This window comes from Oenanthe melanoleuca, chromosome 1A, assembly GCF_029582105.1.
Source record: "Oenanthe melanoleuca isolate GR-GAL-2019-014 chromosome 1A, OMel1.0, whole genome shotgun sequence".
Taxonomy (NCBI): domain Eukaryota; kingdom Metazoa; phylum Chordata; class Aves; order Passeriformes; family Muscicapidae; genus Oenanthe; species Oenanthe melanoleuca.
Genome location: NC_079334.1, coordinates 38,000,180 through 38,019,777, shown reverse-complemented (window position 1 = coordinate 38,019,777; position 19,598 = coordinate 38,000,180). Strand labels below are relative to the sequence as shown.

At 38.1% G+C, this 19,598-nt stretch overlaps 1 protein-coding gene across 2 annotated transcripts in view; it reads right to left on the bottom strand.

Annotated features, from left to right (window-relative positions):
• Nucleotides 1–19,598, bottom strand: part of GRIP1 (glutamate receptor interacting protein 1) — a 301,151-nt gene that overhangs the window by 94,765 nt on the left and 186,788 nt on the right. For both annotated transcript variants that reach the window (XM_056514539.1, XM_056514544.1), the window contains exon 2: nt 4,526–4,606. In XM_056514539.1, coding sequence (XP_056370514.1) covers nt 4,526–4,606 — 81 coding nt within the window. The remainder of the gene's footprint in view (nt 1–4,525; nt 4,607–19,598) is intronic.

Sequence of the window (19,598 nt, the reverse complement as noted above, 5' to 3'; positions counted from 1 at the left end):
AAGGAGACTTGGGAAGGCTCCTGTGGATCCCTGAGGAGGCAGAGCTGGAGCACAAGGCTTACATGGAGGCAAAACAACAGTGGATTGGACATGGTGAGGACAAGACTTCACAGGCTTTCTGCTAGGTGTGTGGAGCAGGGCAGAAGGCAGGCAGCTGTGCCATTCTGTCCCAGAGAACAGGAAAACTCCTCTCTTTGAGGAAATATCTCCACTACTCATCATTATTTGGTGCCTGTTTCTTGAGCAAGAATTTACTTATGAGACAGCTCACCATTGCATTCATCCTAGCTAAACAAAAATCCCTGAATTCACAGATGATTCCAATAGCTCTCCCAGTGTACAGCTCACACTACAGCTCTTCTGAGCCACTGACTACTACAGGCAACAAGACTTTACACAGCCAGAAGTCTGAGACAGTGCACATGTCTAGGTCAGTAGGCAGAAGAAGGATGAAGTATAATTTTTTTTTTTTTTTTTTAAATCTAATGCCAACTGGATTTGGCACGGATTCACATTTTTCAAAAAATAAATCAAAAATGAAACACTGAGAAGCTGAAACATTTCACCTCAAAAAACTTTGGGTTTTTTACTATTTTTTTTAATAATGGTAAGCTGTAAGACTCAATTAAAAATATGGACTAAAAACAAAATGAAGCTTTTGTTGCAGATTCTATGAAATATTTTAAACAGTCTTAAATTTATGGTGTCTTATTTTCACTTCACAAAGCAATAATTTTTATTCTTGTGTCAGGTCACTTCTTTCCACTCCATGCCCCCAGTTTTCAGTAAGTGAACTGAAAACAAAGAAACAGATAAATAAAGTGAACACTTTGCACAGCATCACTGTTGACTGAATTACCCATGTTGTTAAAACAGATAAGAGGGTATTGATTTTAGTTTGGAAATCATTCAGCTGTCCATATTCAGGACAGCACAGGAGCATGCTTATCTTGAAGTAAATGTTAAAGTGGGGTACAATATACTTGCTCCCTTGCTTCCATGAGGACAGGGTAACAATAAGGGTTCATTACAGTCTGGCTGACAGTCTAAATTTAAATGTTTAGAAGGGAAAATCTGTTTGTTTCTGACTGCAAGCTGCTTCTCATCCTAGCATTACCTCAAGCCTTACTTTTAAGTTATGAAATTCTGACTGTGAAGCTAAGTAACATTTCAAACAATCATGTATATGTAACTGTAACTAAACACCTACACATATGCAAAATAAATCCAAGTTTCCAACTGCATTATATTAATGCAGAAAATTTGAATTAACTATTATTTCAGCAATTCTGTAAATCCCTTTGAAAGGATTTGTTGCTTGTTGATTTTGCACCATGTGAAGACATGGCAAATATGACATGTAGTCTCATCACATGAATAATGCATTCTGCATCTCCAATAAGCAAGTACTGCTCCAGGGAGATGCTTAATCCATTCCTTCCTTCTGGGGATGAAAGGAATTAAACTCAGTGCAACGATCTCGCAGTATGTGCTCATTTGATTTTAATTATAAAATTATTATTTCAACATTTTTTCCTGTAAAATAAACCAAGCCTGAGCTCCATGTAACCTCTACAGAATTACATTACTTCTCTGAGCACTCAGCCAGTGCTCATCAATACTGCTCTTTCAATACAGTTTCACATGGAAGGATAAAACCCACCTCTAGAGGTTTGCAGCTGGGTTAGTAGTTTCAGGCCTCACAGCAACAAAAGCTCCCCTTTTTGATAGTTGTCAAAAGGATGGAGCAAAAGAATGGAAATCCTTTAAAATGAATTCTCATGTCACAAGAAGGAACTTTCACCAGACACAGGGAGATGCCACAATCCCATTGCCAAGCTGGATGATCTACATCTCACATCCTGTGTATTTTCACTAGTATTTTTTCAGAGGCTGTTGAAACCTGTGCAAAACTCTGCATACAATCAATTGCCTTGCTAAAACCCAGAAGTTTTCTCTTGGTTAATTCAATAGGCAGAGCATTCCTTGGGAATAGAACATCTGCTGTCTCTGTCTTAGGAATGACAGAGCATCAAGTGGAATAGACAGCTATACTGTCAAAGGTGCTCCCATGCTTCAAGCTTGGAAAAACAGCAGTTCAGGAATGTGATGTGTTATCAGGCATACCATCTGGGGGGATAGAAATGAATGCTTACCATGTAGGGTAAGATCCCCATGTGAAGATCACTGACAGTAACTCCAGCTGACATATTCCCATCCAGGTCCAGCAGAATTTACTGGGTTCACTGCATCACATCTCCCAATCCAAAAGCTATTTGGAGCTGACCTACATAATGTCAGAAGTGTGATCCTGCTCCCAAGCAACAGCAGCTGCTCTGCTTCTGGTCTTGTGCTAATTAATGCTACTAGTTAATAGTGAACCTCCCATTGCCAAATGAAGCTGGCTAGCTGGGATGCTTCTGCACCTCTGCCAAGACTAATCCATAATGTGAATAAAATGCTCACACACAAGTGAGAATAGAAGCTATTTACAAGGTGCTATCTCACATACAACACATGGTGTCAAGTGATACAAATGTTTATAGGTTATTTTCAGAAACTTCAGTCAACTCCTAAATGTTCAAGTTAATTCTCAAAATAATGCTTAGTTTTGCAAAGCCTTTTATGTATCTAAACCCACAACATCCATTGTGCTACAATGAGAGTTTGTTGGGGCATGAAGAATTTTAATTACAATTTTAAAAAAATCCAACCAGCTCAATCTCATTTATCCTTTGGGGTCCTAAGGTCTAGAGATGGAACAAGGCATTCAGATAAATGTCATCACTATATTAAAAGCTGAAGAATATACATAAGCTTAGATCAGTTGTTTTCAGAACACCTGAAATACAGCAAAGCACATCTCACCAAACACTTGTATCAATCTCCCTGAATAAACTGCCTTATGCAGAGCATACAGTAAAAATGTATCTGCAACGCTCTCAAAAACAGAATGTGCAGCGAAATTGTAAAAAAATCAAAATAAATGGTCATTAGTCATGATGAATATAATTCAACACCTGAAATTCCTGATCTTATCAGATGCTCTGAAGAAAAAAAGTACCAGTACATTTTCATCATTCTCTTTAAAGAACACAAGTGAAAATCATCAGGAGTTCTCAAAATATCATGTGAAACCACAAACTTCAGTTTGTTCTCAGACCTTAGCTTAAGTGTTTTATAAATACAGTAAACACACTATAAATGATAACTACTAAGATCACAGCAAAAAAAAACAAAAGGTTGAATACTTTTAAGGCCATAAATATTACTGATCTATGAGCTACAGCATTACCTGAAAAGTAAAAAGTACCCTATAGAGGTCTTCATTCACTCTGAAGAACAATGAATATTGATTTGTATTGATGTGGATAAAAAAACCAAAAACCCAGGTTGATGTGTGTATAATTAAGTATTTTCTTACAAGAATAACTGCACACTGGACACTGTACTTGTGCCTTTTCACAAGGGTTATGATCTTCATGATTCTACCATAAAAATAAGATTTTTTAAATCACTAGGATGTTTTCAAGAATGAACAAGAATGTTCATTATAAGCAACACTAAATAAGGCAGCTTGCTCTCTCTCACACACAGAAATATGCACACAAAGCATCCACAAAATGTGCTTTGGCTGTTCACTGTAGCTATTGGGATGAGATCTGAGTCTAGCAGTGGCAAAGGTCTGAGTCCATCCCCCATCCACAAACTCTCTGTGGGTTATCTGTCTTTGTTCATAATAAAACCACTTTAGAAGGTGGGTGACATGACCTTACAGCTTCTGATTTCTACTGCTATACATCTTCCCTTCGAGTCAGAGGTTACGGTGCTTGAGGTGATAATGGCAACATCAGTAATTCCACCTGAGTGCAACCTCTGTCAGCATTCATTTGTTTTCATTAAAAGGTCTCTAAAATATTACTTGAGGTGAAAATCCCTTTAGGTTGCTGCATAGTATGTATGCCAAACTTGTACTTATATCAGACTTATCTGAAGTAATTAAGAGAGACACAGGTTGAAAGATCACTTATTTTAACTAATGGTCTAATCTAACAGTCCAGCTTTGTGTGATGCAATGACACAGAAGACAAGAATGGACGAGTGATTCTACACGTGGCAGAAAATCACATGAAGACAAGAATTCTGCAGAGTGTTTCTCTGTTAGACTTCTGAGTCTGGCTGATGAGTAGTGGAAAATATGAGCCAATGTCCCTCTATTATTGAAACCAGGTATCAAAGATCAGATTTCAGAGGGCCTGGAAACATATGAGCCTCTGATGAAAAGGTGGTTGTGCTCAGTGTCTCAAATCTGCTGCAAAAGACAGATATGGGGATGTTCTTCACAGCAAAAGCTTGAGGCAACCTAACTGTGGAAACTCCTTACAGCTCTCTTGGAACTTTCCTTATAAAGTTGCTTGATAGCAACTGTAATATATTTGCTTTTTATAACTAGTTGAATTTTGATTAGTGTTACCTTGCTGTTCAAAAACAAGTTAGGTGTTACAAAAAGTGAAGCAAGTCTTACCTGGAATACTCTGTCTCCTCACAGACAGTGCTCCATCAGGTGCCTTTGCCTGGTTTGCAGATTTTGTGTAAGGACTCTCATCTAAACAGAAACAAGCAACACCTCCAGTTACTGTTAAATATAATGTCAAAAACAACTTTTTTTCTTTAAATCCAGATACTTTATGAACTAGCAATGCAGATCACAAGAGATGCTGTGAGCCTGATGAGGATGGGTATTTCTGAATGCTAACTCAATGCTCTATGTCATGTTTAGACTCAATGACAAAGGCTCTGAAAAGGAGAGCTGAAAAGGATGTGCTAAAACTCAAATTGGAGGTAACACATATTAATGTCAGGCCTGATATATGAAGACTTTTCCAGGTTTAACATAATGATAGAAATTGTCCTTTTCTCATGTTTAGAAGCTTCAAAGACTTGAATGACAGAGACACTATTCCTGCTCAGGAGTAAAAGGATTTCAGAAGCTTTTGAGTTTTCTAGCTGGGAAGATGGACTTTTCTTTTAGGATCTGTCAGTGGGTGGCTCGTTTTCCTTTGCAGCAACTGCTTGGGGAAAACATCAGAAAGCTGTTGCCAAACAGGCCAGGCACATCTGTGCCTCAAGAACAGCACTGTACCTGTGTCTAAACAGGAAGCTATGTGGAACACCTCCTGAACAACTTCAGTGCCACTAATGGTGGGATGAGCAGATGAGTCACCAATTAGAGGCAGCATTAGGCAGAAAGTGAGATACTTCTACATCCCTCTTAAGAGCAGAACGATGGTAAGGGGAAAAATCAACTATATTGTAGCTCTGAAAAGGAAGAGCTAAAAGTGCAGGAAAGAAATGTGAATAAAATAGAAGAAATTGTATATACATTTTATTATTTCAATTAAAATAAAGGAATCAGAAGAAATAAGGCTGCTGCCTTGCTTTCCCTTTAATTGAGTGCTCAAAGACTTTAAAGTGTCACAAATCTTTCTGTCTGCGTATTTTCCTTCAGATTGCAAATGACTGATGCATTTATAGCATGTGCATGAATATGTGCTTAAATGCTGATCAATGGGTAGAGGAATCAAAGACTACATTATCTGTTATAGCATCCTCAGATCAAACAGAACCATATAAACTTTTTCTGGAGGACCATCTTTTCAGCTGACACTCTTGACAGTATAATCCTTCTTTGCTGATTGCACTCTTTACATCTGGCGAGGATTCAAACTCCTTCAGAAACTTGCATCAAAGACAGCACTCCATTTTATACCAGTGAGATAAGGGTTTGGTCAGCATAATTTAATTTAAAACCAGGTCTCAAAGAAGTGACTGAATGAGCTGGTTATCCTTTAGAACCAGAACTTCTGTAATGAAGTCTGCTACTGTTAGGTAGTTGCAACAACAAAAAGCATAAATTGATTTAAAGGAAAAAAAGAAAAAAGGAAAAGGCTAAATAATTATTTATAGTCATGAACCTTGATGAAAATACAGCAACTAGTGAAGAACACACACAATAAAAAAAAAATAAAATAAAAAATAAAATAGCACAACAGCCAATATAATTGTGTTTTCTACAGTAAAATGAACTGATATTGTTTTAGGACTACAATATTACAAGTGGAAGAGTAACAGGCTTGATTATACTACAAGCAAGTACAAACACCAAGAAAATAAAGCTGCCAGCTACAGGAAATAGAGAAGCATGGAAAAAATATTAACATGGATCCAGGTATGTAATTTAAGAAAAAGGTATGTAAAGCCTTATACTTCCATTTGAGGCAAGTGGATAAGCTAATATTATTGCATATGTAGAATATACACTCCCACAATAAGAAAAAAATACAGTAAGACTGAACTAAAGCTGCTGAAAGAAGAAGCATTTAGCTCTTTTTCTTTCACAGAAGAGGCACCACTGCACTTGAACTCAAGACAAGGCTTAAGACAAAGAAACTGAACATGTGGCTTATATGTTCATTATGCATTACTACTTAGTTGCAGTTTCTGAACATGACAGCAGACAGTCTGAGACACACATTTTTCTAGTAAAAAGTGGGCAGGAAACGTAATACAATTTCTCTATAACTGATGGATAGTGATGACTTCTGGGCCCTGTTTGACTGTATGCCCTACCTATGAAAAATCTATCAATTTACAGAACAAAACAGTCCTCTCCAAGTCAGAGTTCTTACATACAAATTATTGTCATCAGACTGAGGGAGAGGAAAAAAGGAAAGAAGACTTCTCACAACTAGACCTTTTCCACTGAATCTTTGAGCAAATGAGTGAATCATCTCCACTCTCACACTGGAAGAAGATTTTCCCAATATTGCACTAGAAGTACCTGTGGTTATTCTGAGTTCAGAACACAGGACAAACCTGCAAAACCTTCTGGTTATCAACACCAGGGAGAGGAGGGGACTGCACATTCAAATACTTACTAGAGAGTCTGAGCAAAAATGTTTTCTTCATAATATCCAGCAGATGTGAAAATAACTAGAACTGCACAGGTGAGTAAGCTAGTATTTTAATCTAAGCCTATTAACGCTGAAAACTTATCAGGTGCTTATATGGGTTGGGTACTGTAGGCATGAAATTTGCATTACATTTCTTTATTAGTTCACAGATTCTCATAGCAAAACAAAGGGCCCCAAAATTTTCTTCATAAACTTCTGAAACCCCGTAAATGCAAAACAGACCCTATTATTATGGGGAAAGAACAATGAGCCACTGGTGGACTGGCAAGCTGTTCTCAGAATTGGAAAAAATTTCCTTCCAATGCCCTTTTAACAGTAAAATCAGACTGAAATATAACTAGAAATAGGTATAAAGGACTCCAAGGAGCCAAAGGAAACGAAAACCAATGAACTGTATGAAGATTCTGACTGAGCCTTATTGAGATGCTTAACTGAGACAGGAAGGCAAAATAAAGATCAGACAGATGCAGAATTACATGTCACCCAAAAGAAAGTAGAGAGACAAAGAAGTCCTGATAGCCCTGAAGTGTCAGACATCATTTATCGTGGCCCAAAGGAAAAAAATTTGTTTGTACGTGCTAATAAAGTTGCATGAGTAGCCACAAGAATTTATCATCAAATGAAAATTTCTTGATGCCTTCATCCACTCTACAGTTAGCAGAGAGGATTTTAAAAATGTGAAAATGTCTTATGACAGCAGTGCCAAGGGGGATTTGTAGGAGAGTTTTGTATTACCAGCACTGATAGACTTGGAAATGAAGCTCAATTCAGCAAGCCAACACACAGAAAAGGCAAAGGAGCAAAAAGGATCTGAAACATTCCCCTGCAAACAGATAACAACTCAGGAGATAAGAACTCAGTATCAGGAAAAACTGTGATATATTTTAAGACACCACACATATAAAGTAGAAGGGGAAACAGGCTAGATTCAGAAACATAAATCTCACCTGTTTACACCCCTAATAGCAGCACATCATCAGCAGGGAGCAAGGCCATAAAGAGCTCACAGGCTGAACTGCATTGCCCCAAAGCACAGAAATGCCTTCACCTGGACACACAGCTGCGAACCCTGCCACTCACAGAACCTGCTCTTGTCCACTGCTGAAGGAATCCCTCACAGCTGGCCACATTCCCTACCAGCTACCTACACCACCCAGCTGTGGGTGCAGCTGCTTTTGATACACCACTGGCTGTTTTCCCTCTGGCTAAAAATCAGACAGCTCAGAGTAAACAATTCCAGCTAGTCAGGAGGTCATACAAAGGTGTCAGCTATGCCAGAAGATCTCTGCACTCAGTGACTACAGCCAACCAACCCTCTTAGGCTGTAAAGAGGCAGGGGTCATTTCCACCAAATTCATACTTTGCACGTTTCTAACAGTTGTAAATGTGCAATAGTGAAAGATGTACACTGTGTTAATTCACTCCTTCTGGGCAGAACACAAAGTGATAATCTCAGAGGTGACACCTTGCAGATTATTAGGATTCTTAACCAGCAACACAAAATTACCCTTTTGTCTTCTCCTTTTACTTGTCCTCATGGAACAGCCCTGAACACCAGTAACAGTAGCTTACACATCACCCTTTCAAAGCCCTACATGCCATTAAAAACTACAAAGATAATAATCAAGTAGACAGGCAAGTACTCCTGCTTACAGCAATTACTGTAGGTTTGTTGCCTTTTGTTTGTGTGGTAGATAAACAGCTTTTTTTCACTTTCCTCCCTATTTTTAACCAGATGGCATCTCTATCCTGTAATTGAATGATTCATTCTCTGAGTTAGGGACCGTGCTGTGACCCATTTATATCATTCTGCATTGCTCTTACTGTACAGGTGTGGGGCATCTGTCCAAGACTAATGGCTCTAAAGACTCAAGAAAGAACAGTAATTAGAAAGATTATACATGAGACAATGTGCACAGATATATATATCTGAAGTGCCTGGTCCTGTGTTAGCAAAATGACCACATGAAATCTTTAGGTATTTGCTTAATATCCTTTGAAGGATACCGACTGGGGGCACTTGAGAGGGAATAAAAGGAAGGCCTAAAGATGCTTCCTCAACAGTCAAGTCCAGACATTCAACAATTCAGGCAGTTTCTGACCACTGAACCATTCTCACATCTCTCTTGGGGGCTGTGAAAGCTATTGACTCAGGAATGTTGTTTACAGAGTGCAAAGGCTAAGGGCACTGCCTCCTTCCAGTCTTCCAAAGGGTCAGAGGACATTTCCTTCACTGCTGCTGCCACACATGTCCATGCTGCTGAGCCCAGTAAATGTGTCCAAATCCTGTGCAGCACCAGGTGGCCCCAGAAGGTGACAGAGCACAGCTCCATCGTGTTTGATCCAAAGGGAACCTTTCCCCACCCCACTGGGAACAGCTCCTGAACAACTCTGTCTGCCCCTTTGCCCCTCCTACATGAGAGGAAAGGTGAAGATGCTTCACTTGCTCTCAGCTCCATTTGTATCTGCTTTTCTACTGCAAAACCTGCATTAGAGGAAGCAGGGAAACAATGTGGCATCAAATTTGTACATGAGGAATTTCAAACACAGGAATTTTCTAGTATTTAGGAGTTTGAAAGTTGTACTGTAGTTTTTTAACAGTAGATGTGGAAGCATTATGAGGGAGAACAGAGTTTCCATCTTTCAGTTCTTTGTTTTCCATTCTTTGATGGCTTTACTCATGTCTCACCACAGAACAAGCTGTTCTTTGGCCTAGGAAAAACTGAATTTAAACAATTTTAGAGCATAACCATGTAGGTCCAAGCAGACTTCACAACCCAGGCAAGTGAAATGAGGTGTTCCTCAAATGTTCCCCGCTGTGAAGAATCTCCAACCAAGTCCCAAGACTCCTCAAAGAAGCACATTACATTTTCAGCTGGCTAAGCTCCAGCTGTCTCAGTGTACAGGAGTCAGATCAACTTCATGTGCTGCTGTTTGCACCATTTGGGACAGCATGCACCTCAGACAAGCAGAGAATTACATATCTGAACACAGACAGACTGACAACACCACAAATTGTCAAGAGGATTGGTTGCAACTGAGGGGACATCCCCAAGATTAGCTCCTCAAAAAATAAAAGTACCAGAGTCCCAGTTGTTACTTCCCACATTCCTAGATCTGTAATATTTCATTCACTGAAATTTGTTGCTCCTTAACTTTATAAAGAAGAGTAATTTTCATTAAAAACAACTAATTTTTATGAATCCTGCCAGTACAGCACAAAATACCATGGGTTCTCATACCTCCTATGTCTGAAACCTATCGTGAATTTTCTCTCTAAATGGCATAATGCCCAATGTTATCTAAAAGCATATTTTCTTTGCACAGTATCATACCAGTGAGGGTGAATTCTGAGCTACAGCATTCTTCATTATCTCCACTGCTTGCAGCTAGAGGCTTTTACAGATAAAAACAAACATGTATCCACTGATGCCTGGGGTTTATTGAAGCTCCGAAGTTGGGGAGGATTACAAAGAGTCTTGGTAGAACTTTTAGGATCATTCCTGCAGCTACTGACTCTTTTCTCAACTCAGGCCTTTCTGTTAAAGATCTTCCCTTCTGTGAGAAAGCTGGAAAACTGTTTGGAGCAGGGACTTGAAGCCCACTCTCACATTCATAGAGAGCACCCAAACTCCAGCTACACAATCATTTAGTCTTGCTAGCTCACTCTGACAAAAGTAATGAAAAAATATCTCAGAGAATGTATTTCTCCTGGGAAAGGAGGATGTTACATTTTTTTAAGATTTTCTTTTAAATAATGCAGAAATCTAGAGAAAAATTGAAAATCTGAAACATTCATGGTTACTACAATACCACTACAGCTGTGCCAGAGCATAAGGGACTATAAACTCTTGAAAAAAGAGACAAAATTATCTTAGCTGTTTTCACCAGATGTATAATGTACATACTTTGAATGTATATGCTTCAGGAAACAACAAAATGCCAAAATTTTCTTTGCCCATATACTAATCCTTTCAGATGTGTTATGGGAGCTCAAACTATGAAAGAAAACATTACTTTCTCCTACTGGTAATAATAATTTTTACTGGTCATAATTATTTTTCAGATTCACTTTAGAGCTATGGCTTCAGTCACTTCCAATGAGACTTGATTTTGAAATAGCAATGCTCCTCTTCAAAGTAGTGCTTAGAATTAACTAAAATTTTTTAAGCTCTGCATGTAAAGTAGCCATTAATAGTCTAGGCTCCAAGTAGGACAAATATGGATGTATTTAATCTTAATCCTTTCTTATCAAACTGTGTGCTCAGTGCTCTTGAGAGCAGTCTTTATTAAGAAAACATAGGGTTTCAAATGCTTCCATAAGTAACATTTGTTGGTGTATGTGACATGGAAAAATTATGAGAAGAAAGAGTTAGAATAGCTCCTCTGGTAATTTTCTTTTCCACATTTAGCAGACACGTCTCTGGTTTTCTTAGAAACTTAATTTTAACAGTTATACTACCAATGAATAACTTTGTTGTCTCTCTAAAGTGAAAATGTATTCAATTTTATAATACTTTATGAAAATTTAATTCTCTTTTTTTTCTGAATTATATGGTTACTTATTACAGTAGCAGCTCAGTTTTAATCTAGAAGCAAGAGAAGTAGGGTACTGTAATTATGCATAACTGTGAATCCACTTTGTATTGATATTTACAATACCTCAGCAAGCTTGACTGTTTGAAAAATGATCTGAATATCCTCCAAGTTTGCCTGTGCAAAGTTAATTTCCTACGCCTGTGCTTAGGCACCTGAATGGAAATGCTTGGTTTCCTAAATTACTAAGTATGCTGATCTCCTCCCAAAGCTATTTTGCTCATGAAAATTCAGAACTTTCCAAGACCATTTAAAACATGCAGGATCTGCAGAAAGCTCAGAATGTGTCTCGAGAGATATTAGCATATGGTGAAATTCACTTCAGCAGATTATCTAATAAAGAAGTAATCCTATTTAAATAACACCCCAACCACAAACTACTTCCAATCTGATAAATATGTCTTTTTGTTTATACAGCATCAAGCATTAAGTGTGAATGCCATAAACCAGAATCATCACTGAATCGTTACATAATTTTAAAATTCAACTTGAGTTTCACTTTATTGTCTTGGGCTGCTGTTTATTGTTTATGGAAATAATACAGGCAGCACAGAAGTGATATGTGTGAGGCTTACCCAGATCAGCTAGAAACTGAAGAGGTTGGTGCAGGAAAAAGCTTGAAGAAACTGGGGATGTAAACACTTTTCTTTTCTGCAAGAGTCTTGGGATTTTTCTGTACATACAACTTCTCAGAAAACCTTATCGTGGAGGATGGGGCTATCAACCTTTTCATTTAAAAGGAAATTCCTAAGGGGCACAGATATCACTGACAGGAAGTATTTCCAGACATTCAAGCTCCCATTTTATTCTGAACACCCTGGTCCATAGGAAGGTTTTGTTGTCCTTCTTGCACATGGGTAGTTCTGATGTACTGCTGCATGCTGGCATTGCACAGAAGTGCCATACATTAGCTTTTGGGAGAAAAAATATAGTGAGAACTGTTTTCTTTGCAAAGTAATAAATTCAATCACTTTAACACTGGTAAATGCTAAATCAACATCCCTCAAAAATATTTGAGCATTAATGCCACACTTCATGGAAGAACCCTTTTATGAATAGCTATGAAAAACAGAAAATTAAAATCAGAGAATGCATCAGCTACCTTAGTACTACCTTTGATTCTCTACCCTTGGTTGAGCTACCCATCCCCAGAGGGGCTGGGAAGGCAGTGCCAGCTGACAGGGAGCAAAGGGGCCAAGCCACACCCCATGGCTCCTGGACAGTGCCTGAAGCTAAGCCACCAACTCCTGACTCTGTCACTGCCCACCACTGTGCCTAGAAGAACTAGCAGAAGCTAGTTGCAGGTGTGCAGGGGGAAGCCAGTGATAAAGGTTAACAGCTGAGCCAGTGACTCTGTCATTCAAGTTCCATAAAAAATTAGTAAACTTATTTTAAGTAAACTTATTAAAGTATATTAAACTGTTTAGAAAACAGGTGTTTATTTTGCTTCACAGAAAATAGGAATAAGCAAAGTCACAACACTATCTTCAAAGAAAAGAAGTTAGAAATGCTATTTTTTTCTTGAGGTTAGTTATCCTGCCTCAGTTCCAGTGCAGTACTAATGCTATTTGCAGTAAATGATTTTCAGCCTAGTTGTGTCTGTAAGTGTCACTAGTGATGCCATCCTCATTGCCTTCCTCTGGAAGCTGCTCCACAGGATGCATCAGGTCTCACAGCTGGAAAATAGCTCCCTCCATCAGTCTGCAATTTTCTTTCCTTGCTTTAACTGTCATTCTGTTATTCCTAATAATGTTCTTCCACTCTTCACAAGATCTTATTAAGAATATCTCTCACGTATTCTGTCCATTCTGACAGATTACTTGAGCCTACAAGTTTAGGCTCAGATCCTACCAGTTCTTCTTACTGAGCATGACTTAGCACAAACACTGGCTGATCTTGTCACCAAAGCACAGTGTACACACTGACTAGAATATTCATTTGGTGGAGTATCCCATTTAATTTTCAAGCAAGAATTTACACAAGTTTAACTCTAATGTGGAGAACATTAAAAGTAAAGCATACTTTTCCATCTTTGTAATATATACATTTGCAGCACTATAGTCATTCTTTTTAATCCCACTAACAAGCTTTATTTGATTCACAGAATAATTCTAACCTGCCACTAGGAGCTGCATAAACATTACACCAGTACCAGTGTATTTATACTGCATGCCAGTGGGACTGTCCCTCTTATTTACAGTCCAAATGACGCACATTAGTCCAAATTGGCACAGCTCAGGCTCAGTGAAAAACAGATCTTTCAGACTGCACTTCTTTCAAGAGTCAGGCCATAAACCTGGCACCTTCCTCATGGCCTTGTGAAATACTGTCCCACTTTCAGCCCCTACCCTGGAAGACTTTACTCAATATATCCACAGAGACTGCACAGTAATTGAGACTAACTTCACTTGTCAGCAAAACTTCACTGTTTTTGGAAGATGTGACAAGTTTGAACACAGTGCAGAGTAAGATTCTTTTTAAATAAGGTGCTGTGTGCTTTTAGAAGTGGGAACAAAGCATAGTAACAAAAGAGATGTCAAGTTGACAAAACAATATATACATTATTTGTCTTACTTAAAGCTCACATAAAGCCTAGGCCACCTTCTGTGCTCCAGACAGCATCTATCCATGCATGTAGTTCTTTACAGCAAGGCTTTTAACCTGTCAAACAATCTTTATTTGCCAGTGTCTCCTGGGTCCTATTTAATCTCAAAGCTTATTTAGGGCAAGCAGTTCCCTGTCTGCAGTATTCCTCAAATTCTGTAAAATGGTAATTATTAGATCTGCTTGCCCACATCTTTGCCTACATACAACTTAGTCCCATGTGTGAATCAGCTTTCTGCAAACCTGTGGAAAATACAGCAATAACGAAATAGATAAAAATGAATGTATGGCATACATGAAAAATTATACCTCCATAACCTTCAAGAATGCAGACAAATCATTTTTAATCTTTCTATGCTCAAATCTCCCAAGCCTTTTAGCTAGGATCCCTTCTCTTTCAGGAATTCACAGCAGTACCTTCACCAATGTCTTTAGCTCTGAATCTCCTAGAAACAACAACAATATTAACTTATTGCCAGCCACAACTACAGAAGAATAAATATGGATTTAGTTTCTTCATACTGTGAAAATTCTATTTAAACTTTTTCTCCCAACACTGCAGTAATGGTGATGCAATTATTAAATCTTTCTGTGTATTACCAGCACATTGCCAGTATTTTCAGATCTATCATGATATGGGTGCATCTGTGTACATGCACATTTAATTTTAACAATGGACTTACTAAATTCATAAAATAATTTCAAAGAAGACAACAGTAAGCAAACTAAAATAACAAGAAATATCACATATTAAAGATATGTTAAAACAACCTGATGCAGCTAAAGGATTCATTCTGCATGATGTTTAAGGCAGAAGTTCAGACATTGCAGACTGGCCATATAATGAAGGTCAAACAAGCCCTTGTTTTGGCAGACCAACAGCATGATAAATGCCAGAGTCCAGATCACTCTATCATGGCTAGCCTGTCCCTTGTCCAGGTTTTTATAATGAAAGACTGAGGGAAACCAAGCTGATTTTAAGAGCCAGAGCAGAACATAACTATTAATAAAACATGGTGTGTAAGACTTCAGACCCAATGAAGTGCTAAAATATATTAACATCTGCACACTATTCAGGCTGTGCAATACATTTGTACTAAACCTCTGAAAAAGAAAGTTAAGAAAAATAGGCCACATCATTATTAAACAGAGACACTATTTCCTATTTCCTTCATGATCTGAAGTCTCTAAAAGGAGAGCCTGGTGCAGAATACAGTACACATTAATGTAAACTGCCTCTGAGAAGGAAGGGAGAAACATTTCTATGCATGCAAGGAGCAAAATGCTTTCAATTACTTCTGCAGTTTAGCAATCCAGGTGACAACAATATCTTATTAACCATGCCATGAAGTCACCACATAACCAGCAGAAAGTACAATCACAGATGGAATTTTATTGACCAAATCAACGAGAAAACACAGAGGACAGTATCTGTACCAATAACCAGGGCACAATATCTTACAGATGATAGCACAAGTTTGATCTTTGAGGTATTTCAAGAAATAACTGGTATTTTTAAAAATGCAACTAATTCAAGCTATGATTTCCATATTGCAAAAAGTAAGTAGCTTGCTGCAGAGTCAAAGAGTTGAGTTGAACACACTCATTTAGATTGTGAGGACAGCAAAGCAAGCCTCTGAGACTCACAAGAATTAAGGCAGTGACTTTTAACCTTTGTCTGTCAAGCCCTGAAAGATCACACACTACTGTGGCATCTCTTGAAAGGCCCTTAAGAACAAATTATACCTTTACTCTACTGCAATCTAGTTCTTAAGGTATACAACATGACTAAGTATCTAAACTAAGAAAAATAAAGCCATTAAGACTAACAGGCACCATCATCTGCCCTGAGAGCTTGAACAAAACAACTTTCTGCCTCCATAGCCAGCACATTCTGACTTCCAGCTTTCATAAAAGTTAAAGATATGCATTGGTTTTAGCTGGCTAGAAATGCAAATGCTTCTGAAAACATTTCCAAATAGGAGTTAGGGCTGTGGAACAAGTACTGTTAACTCCTCTGATGGACAGTGGCAGCTCCATGTGCTTTCAGCTTCTTCTGCTTCCTTGAGAGGAAAACATGGGAAGAGAGGCAGACCCTTGGAGGAAGGACACCTACCTTCTGAGGGAGAGCATGAGTCTGTGAGGGGGTGGGAGCATCAGCAGGGCAGGGTGTAGAGGATGGAACAGTACAGAAAGTACAGGCTTTAGAACCTGTTCAGTCCAAAATTCTGGGGGGAGAAGGGTGGGGTTGGGAGGAGGAAGGGAAGATTGCTTGCTCTAAGTTAAATATCTAGGCAGATGTACTTTAAGAACAACCTGAGTTCCCATCAATCACTCTGAAAAACAAACACATTAAAACCCACCTAAAGTGGTATACCAGAAAAAAACCTGCCATTCACTATACATAATACAGGAGTCAAATTATTTTTTGTGAGGCTTATAAAACATCTTGCTAACACTTTCCCCTTGTCTCTCATACTCCACAAAAATTCCATTACTATTCCTGTCTTCTTGCCTTAAGAGAATAAATAATAATAAATCCATTGTCTATGAGGTTTATGGGTGCTCAAAGCTGCCAGTCACCTGCCATTTCCATGTAAAGTATAAACCCCAGCAGACTTGTCCTTGAGGGAGTTGTAGGGCAGCTGAGCTTGTGGTATTGACCCTAGGCTTTCTGAACCCATTCTGTCTCAGAGTTTGCAACAAAAATGTTGTTTTCTCCCTGTCAAAAGACACTTCCACCAAACAGCTCTGTGAAATATTTCTGTGTAAGCTTCATATTTCTGTGTAAGGTCAGACCAGAGGCAAGGGATGCTGAACAAAGCTGTGCTTTTGCATGTTCCACAGCAGCATTCCTTCTGCCTGCTTCTTTGAGTCCACACATCTTCCCTTTAAAGGATCAATACATTTTAACAGTGTATAAAGAATAAAAAGAATAAAAAACCGAGATGAGGTCTGACAGAAAACATAACAGAAAATAAATATATGCAATGCATAGCATGCTGTGTGTCAAGTAGGGAAGAGGGAAAGAAGAGCAAAACCAAACTATATTGGATTGCAGAGAATAACGAAAGGAAGTAACAGCATGGGAGAGGATGAATGGGAGAGGCTAATCCCACTTTGCAATTCCTTCTTGACTGCCTCCCAAGCTCCTCTAACAATTTACACTGCCTTTGCTAACTACACAGTGCAACTGAAGCAGCCTGGTTTGAAATCACACAGATGTTAAAAATACTTGGTTTTGAGAAAAGGCCAATGGAGAAACCACTGGACAAGCTGATTTGGCAAGAAACACCACGACACCAGTATCACAGCAGGAACTATACTTTGCTGCTTCCCTTCCCAAACTGTCTCCTCTGCACTAGGCTAATGTTTCTCCCAGTGAGATACAAATGAACAAGGGAGATAGTGAGAGCTGTATCTATTTTCTGCCACCATTACCAGCTCAAGGAACCTGGCTGGGAACTGAAAACAAGCTATGAAGTTCAGGAAACAAAACTCTTAATACTTCTGCAACCATGCAGGAATTTTTGGTTCAGATAATTTCTTTAATATTCTGCTTAGCAGAGAAGCATACATAACAATGATAGTGCTACTGCTGTTATTCTATGGATGAAATAAAAATATAGAAGTGTCAGTGACAACTTAAAACAAAGTAAACATAAGGTCTTGACAGAGAAATTATTTCGTTAACCACCACTCTTTTGCACACATTTTTCTCTCTAGCATCATTTTTTCAGGGACTGGGTTAGTCTCAGAATTGCTCCCACTGCTTCCAGTATGAAAGTCTATCGAGACTTGCATGTAAAAAGTTAATTAGAAGTTGAATAAAATTACAACAAAGATCAAAGAATGCCTATTCCCTGAGATCATGCCAAGATCCATATATATGCAATATTTCATATAAGCAATATAAGTTATTTCACAATGTTCTTTTCAGTACAGATTATGATAAAGAATAAAATGTTCCCATTATCCTTTTCTAATGGATTTATTCAAATTAAATCAGAAGTTAAAACAAGAAAGTTAAACACAAAAGGATTACTCTTTCACTGATATTGCCAGGATATCTTCAGTTTAGTCAGACTGGCTACCACAGCAACAGTAAAAGCAATCATTTTCCTTAAGACCCTGCTCTGAAATGTCACTTTAAGGGATCATTTGTTCCTATTAATGCCAAATGAAAAGGCAGTGGGATTTTAAAATTAGCAGACTGATTTAGATTCAAACACAGGCTGGATGCTCTTCTGATTTGGGATGCTGTCCTGCTCTGGTTTTGCAGCTATTCAGGCACATGCAGGGTTTTTGCTCTCCGGGTGCATTGGGAAAGTCAAGACTTATACGTTTACCTAAAATGTACAATAATACAGTTTTCTGTGTGGTGATATGCTTTATAATGTAAGGAAAAGTAAGCAAAAATCCATCACAAATCTATACATCATCATTTCTACAAGCATTTCTAAAATAGGGCACCTAGTATCACATTCTAAATGCAGCTATAACAAAACAAGCCACTACTGTAGCAGCTTCCCACTGACTACCCTGGCAAACTGCAGTGAGCTGTCTGCAATCCTGATACACAATTTCTATGTAAGAATAAAAAACTGGACACTGGAAGTCACACATTCATCATTTTAGTCTCTTTAAAAAACATTGTAACATTTATTGTCATAAAGCTCATAAAAATAAATTTTTCCAACACAGTGATTTACAACACAAAACAATATCAATTTCAGAATAACAGCACTTTGATATAAAAAGGCTATAAAATATTGTCCAGCATTTTTTTATAAAGGCACAATCTATTTTGAAATTCCCAGATGTGTGGGCTATCATCCCTTTCTTCATAGATTTTTTTTGTGTGCTCATATACACTTTAAAAGAGACAGAAGTTTATTAAAGTGCATCAAAGTGCTGAAAGAGAAGAGGCTGCAATCCATTCATGCATACAGACACTGATCTACAAACAGCACCACTGTAGTGACTTTCCATTTTAAAAAGCCCAACTTTATTACCTTAATTTTGCTTCAATTCACTAATTAGTATTTAAAGACTTCCAACCATTCATGCATTATTTGCAACTAAACTTCAGTCTTATCTAAATTTTAGTCTTTTCCACTGTACAATGGAAACAATGATTTTTATGTGAGCAGGTAAGTGATAAAGGAGTAAGTAGTGTGGATTTGTAAAGGTATAGGTGCTGTTTTTACTGAGCCAGTTTCCTTATGAAAACCTGTCTAAATGAACAGAGAAAAGCCATTCTGGATTCTGATTATAATTGTCTCTCCTGGACAATCTCAGTGAATCATCATTTCTTCATGTTGACATTTTACCTTGCCAAAAAGTAACTCCAACCCTGGTAATTTGCTAGCTCCCCATACAACTTAGAATATTGCCAGTCCATTGTAATTTTTTCTTCCCCTG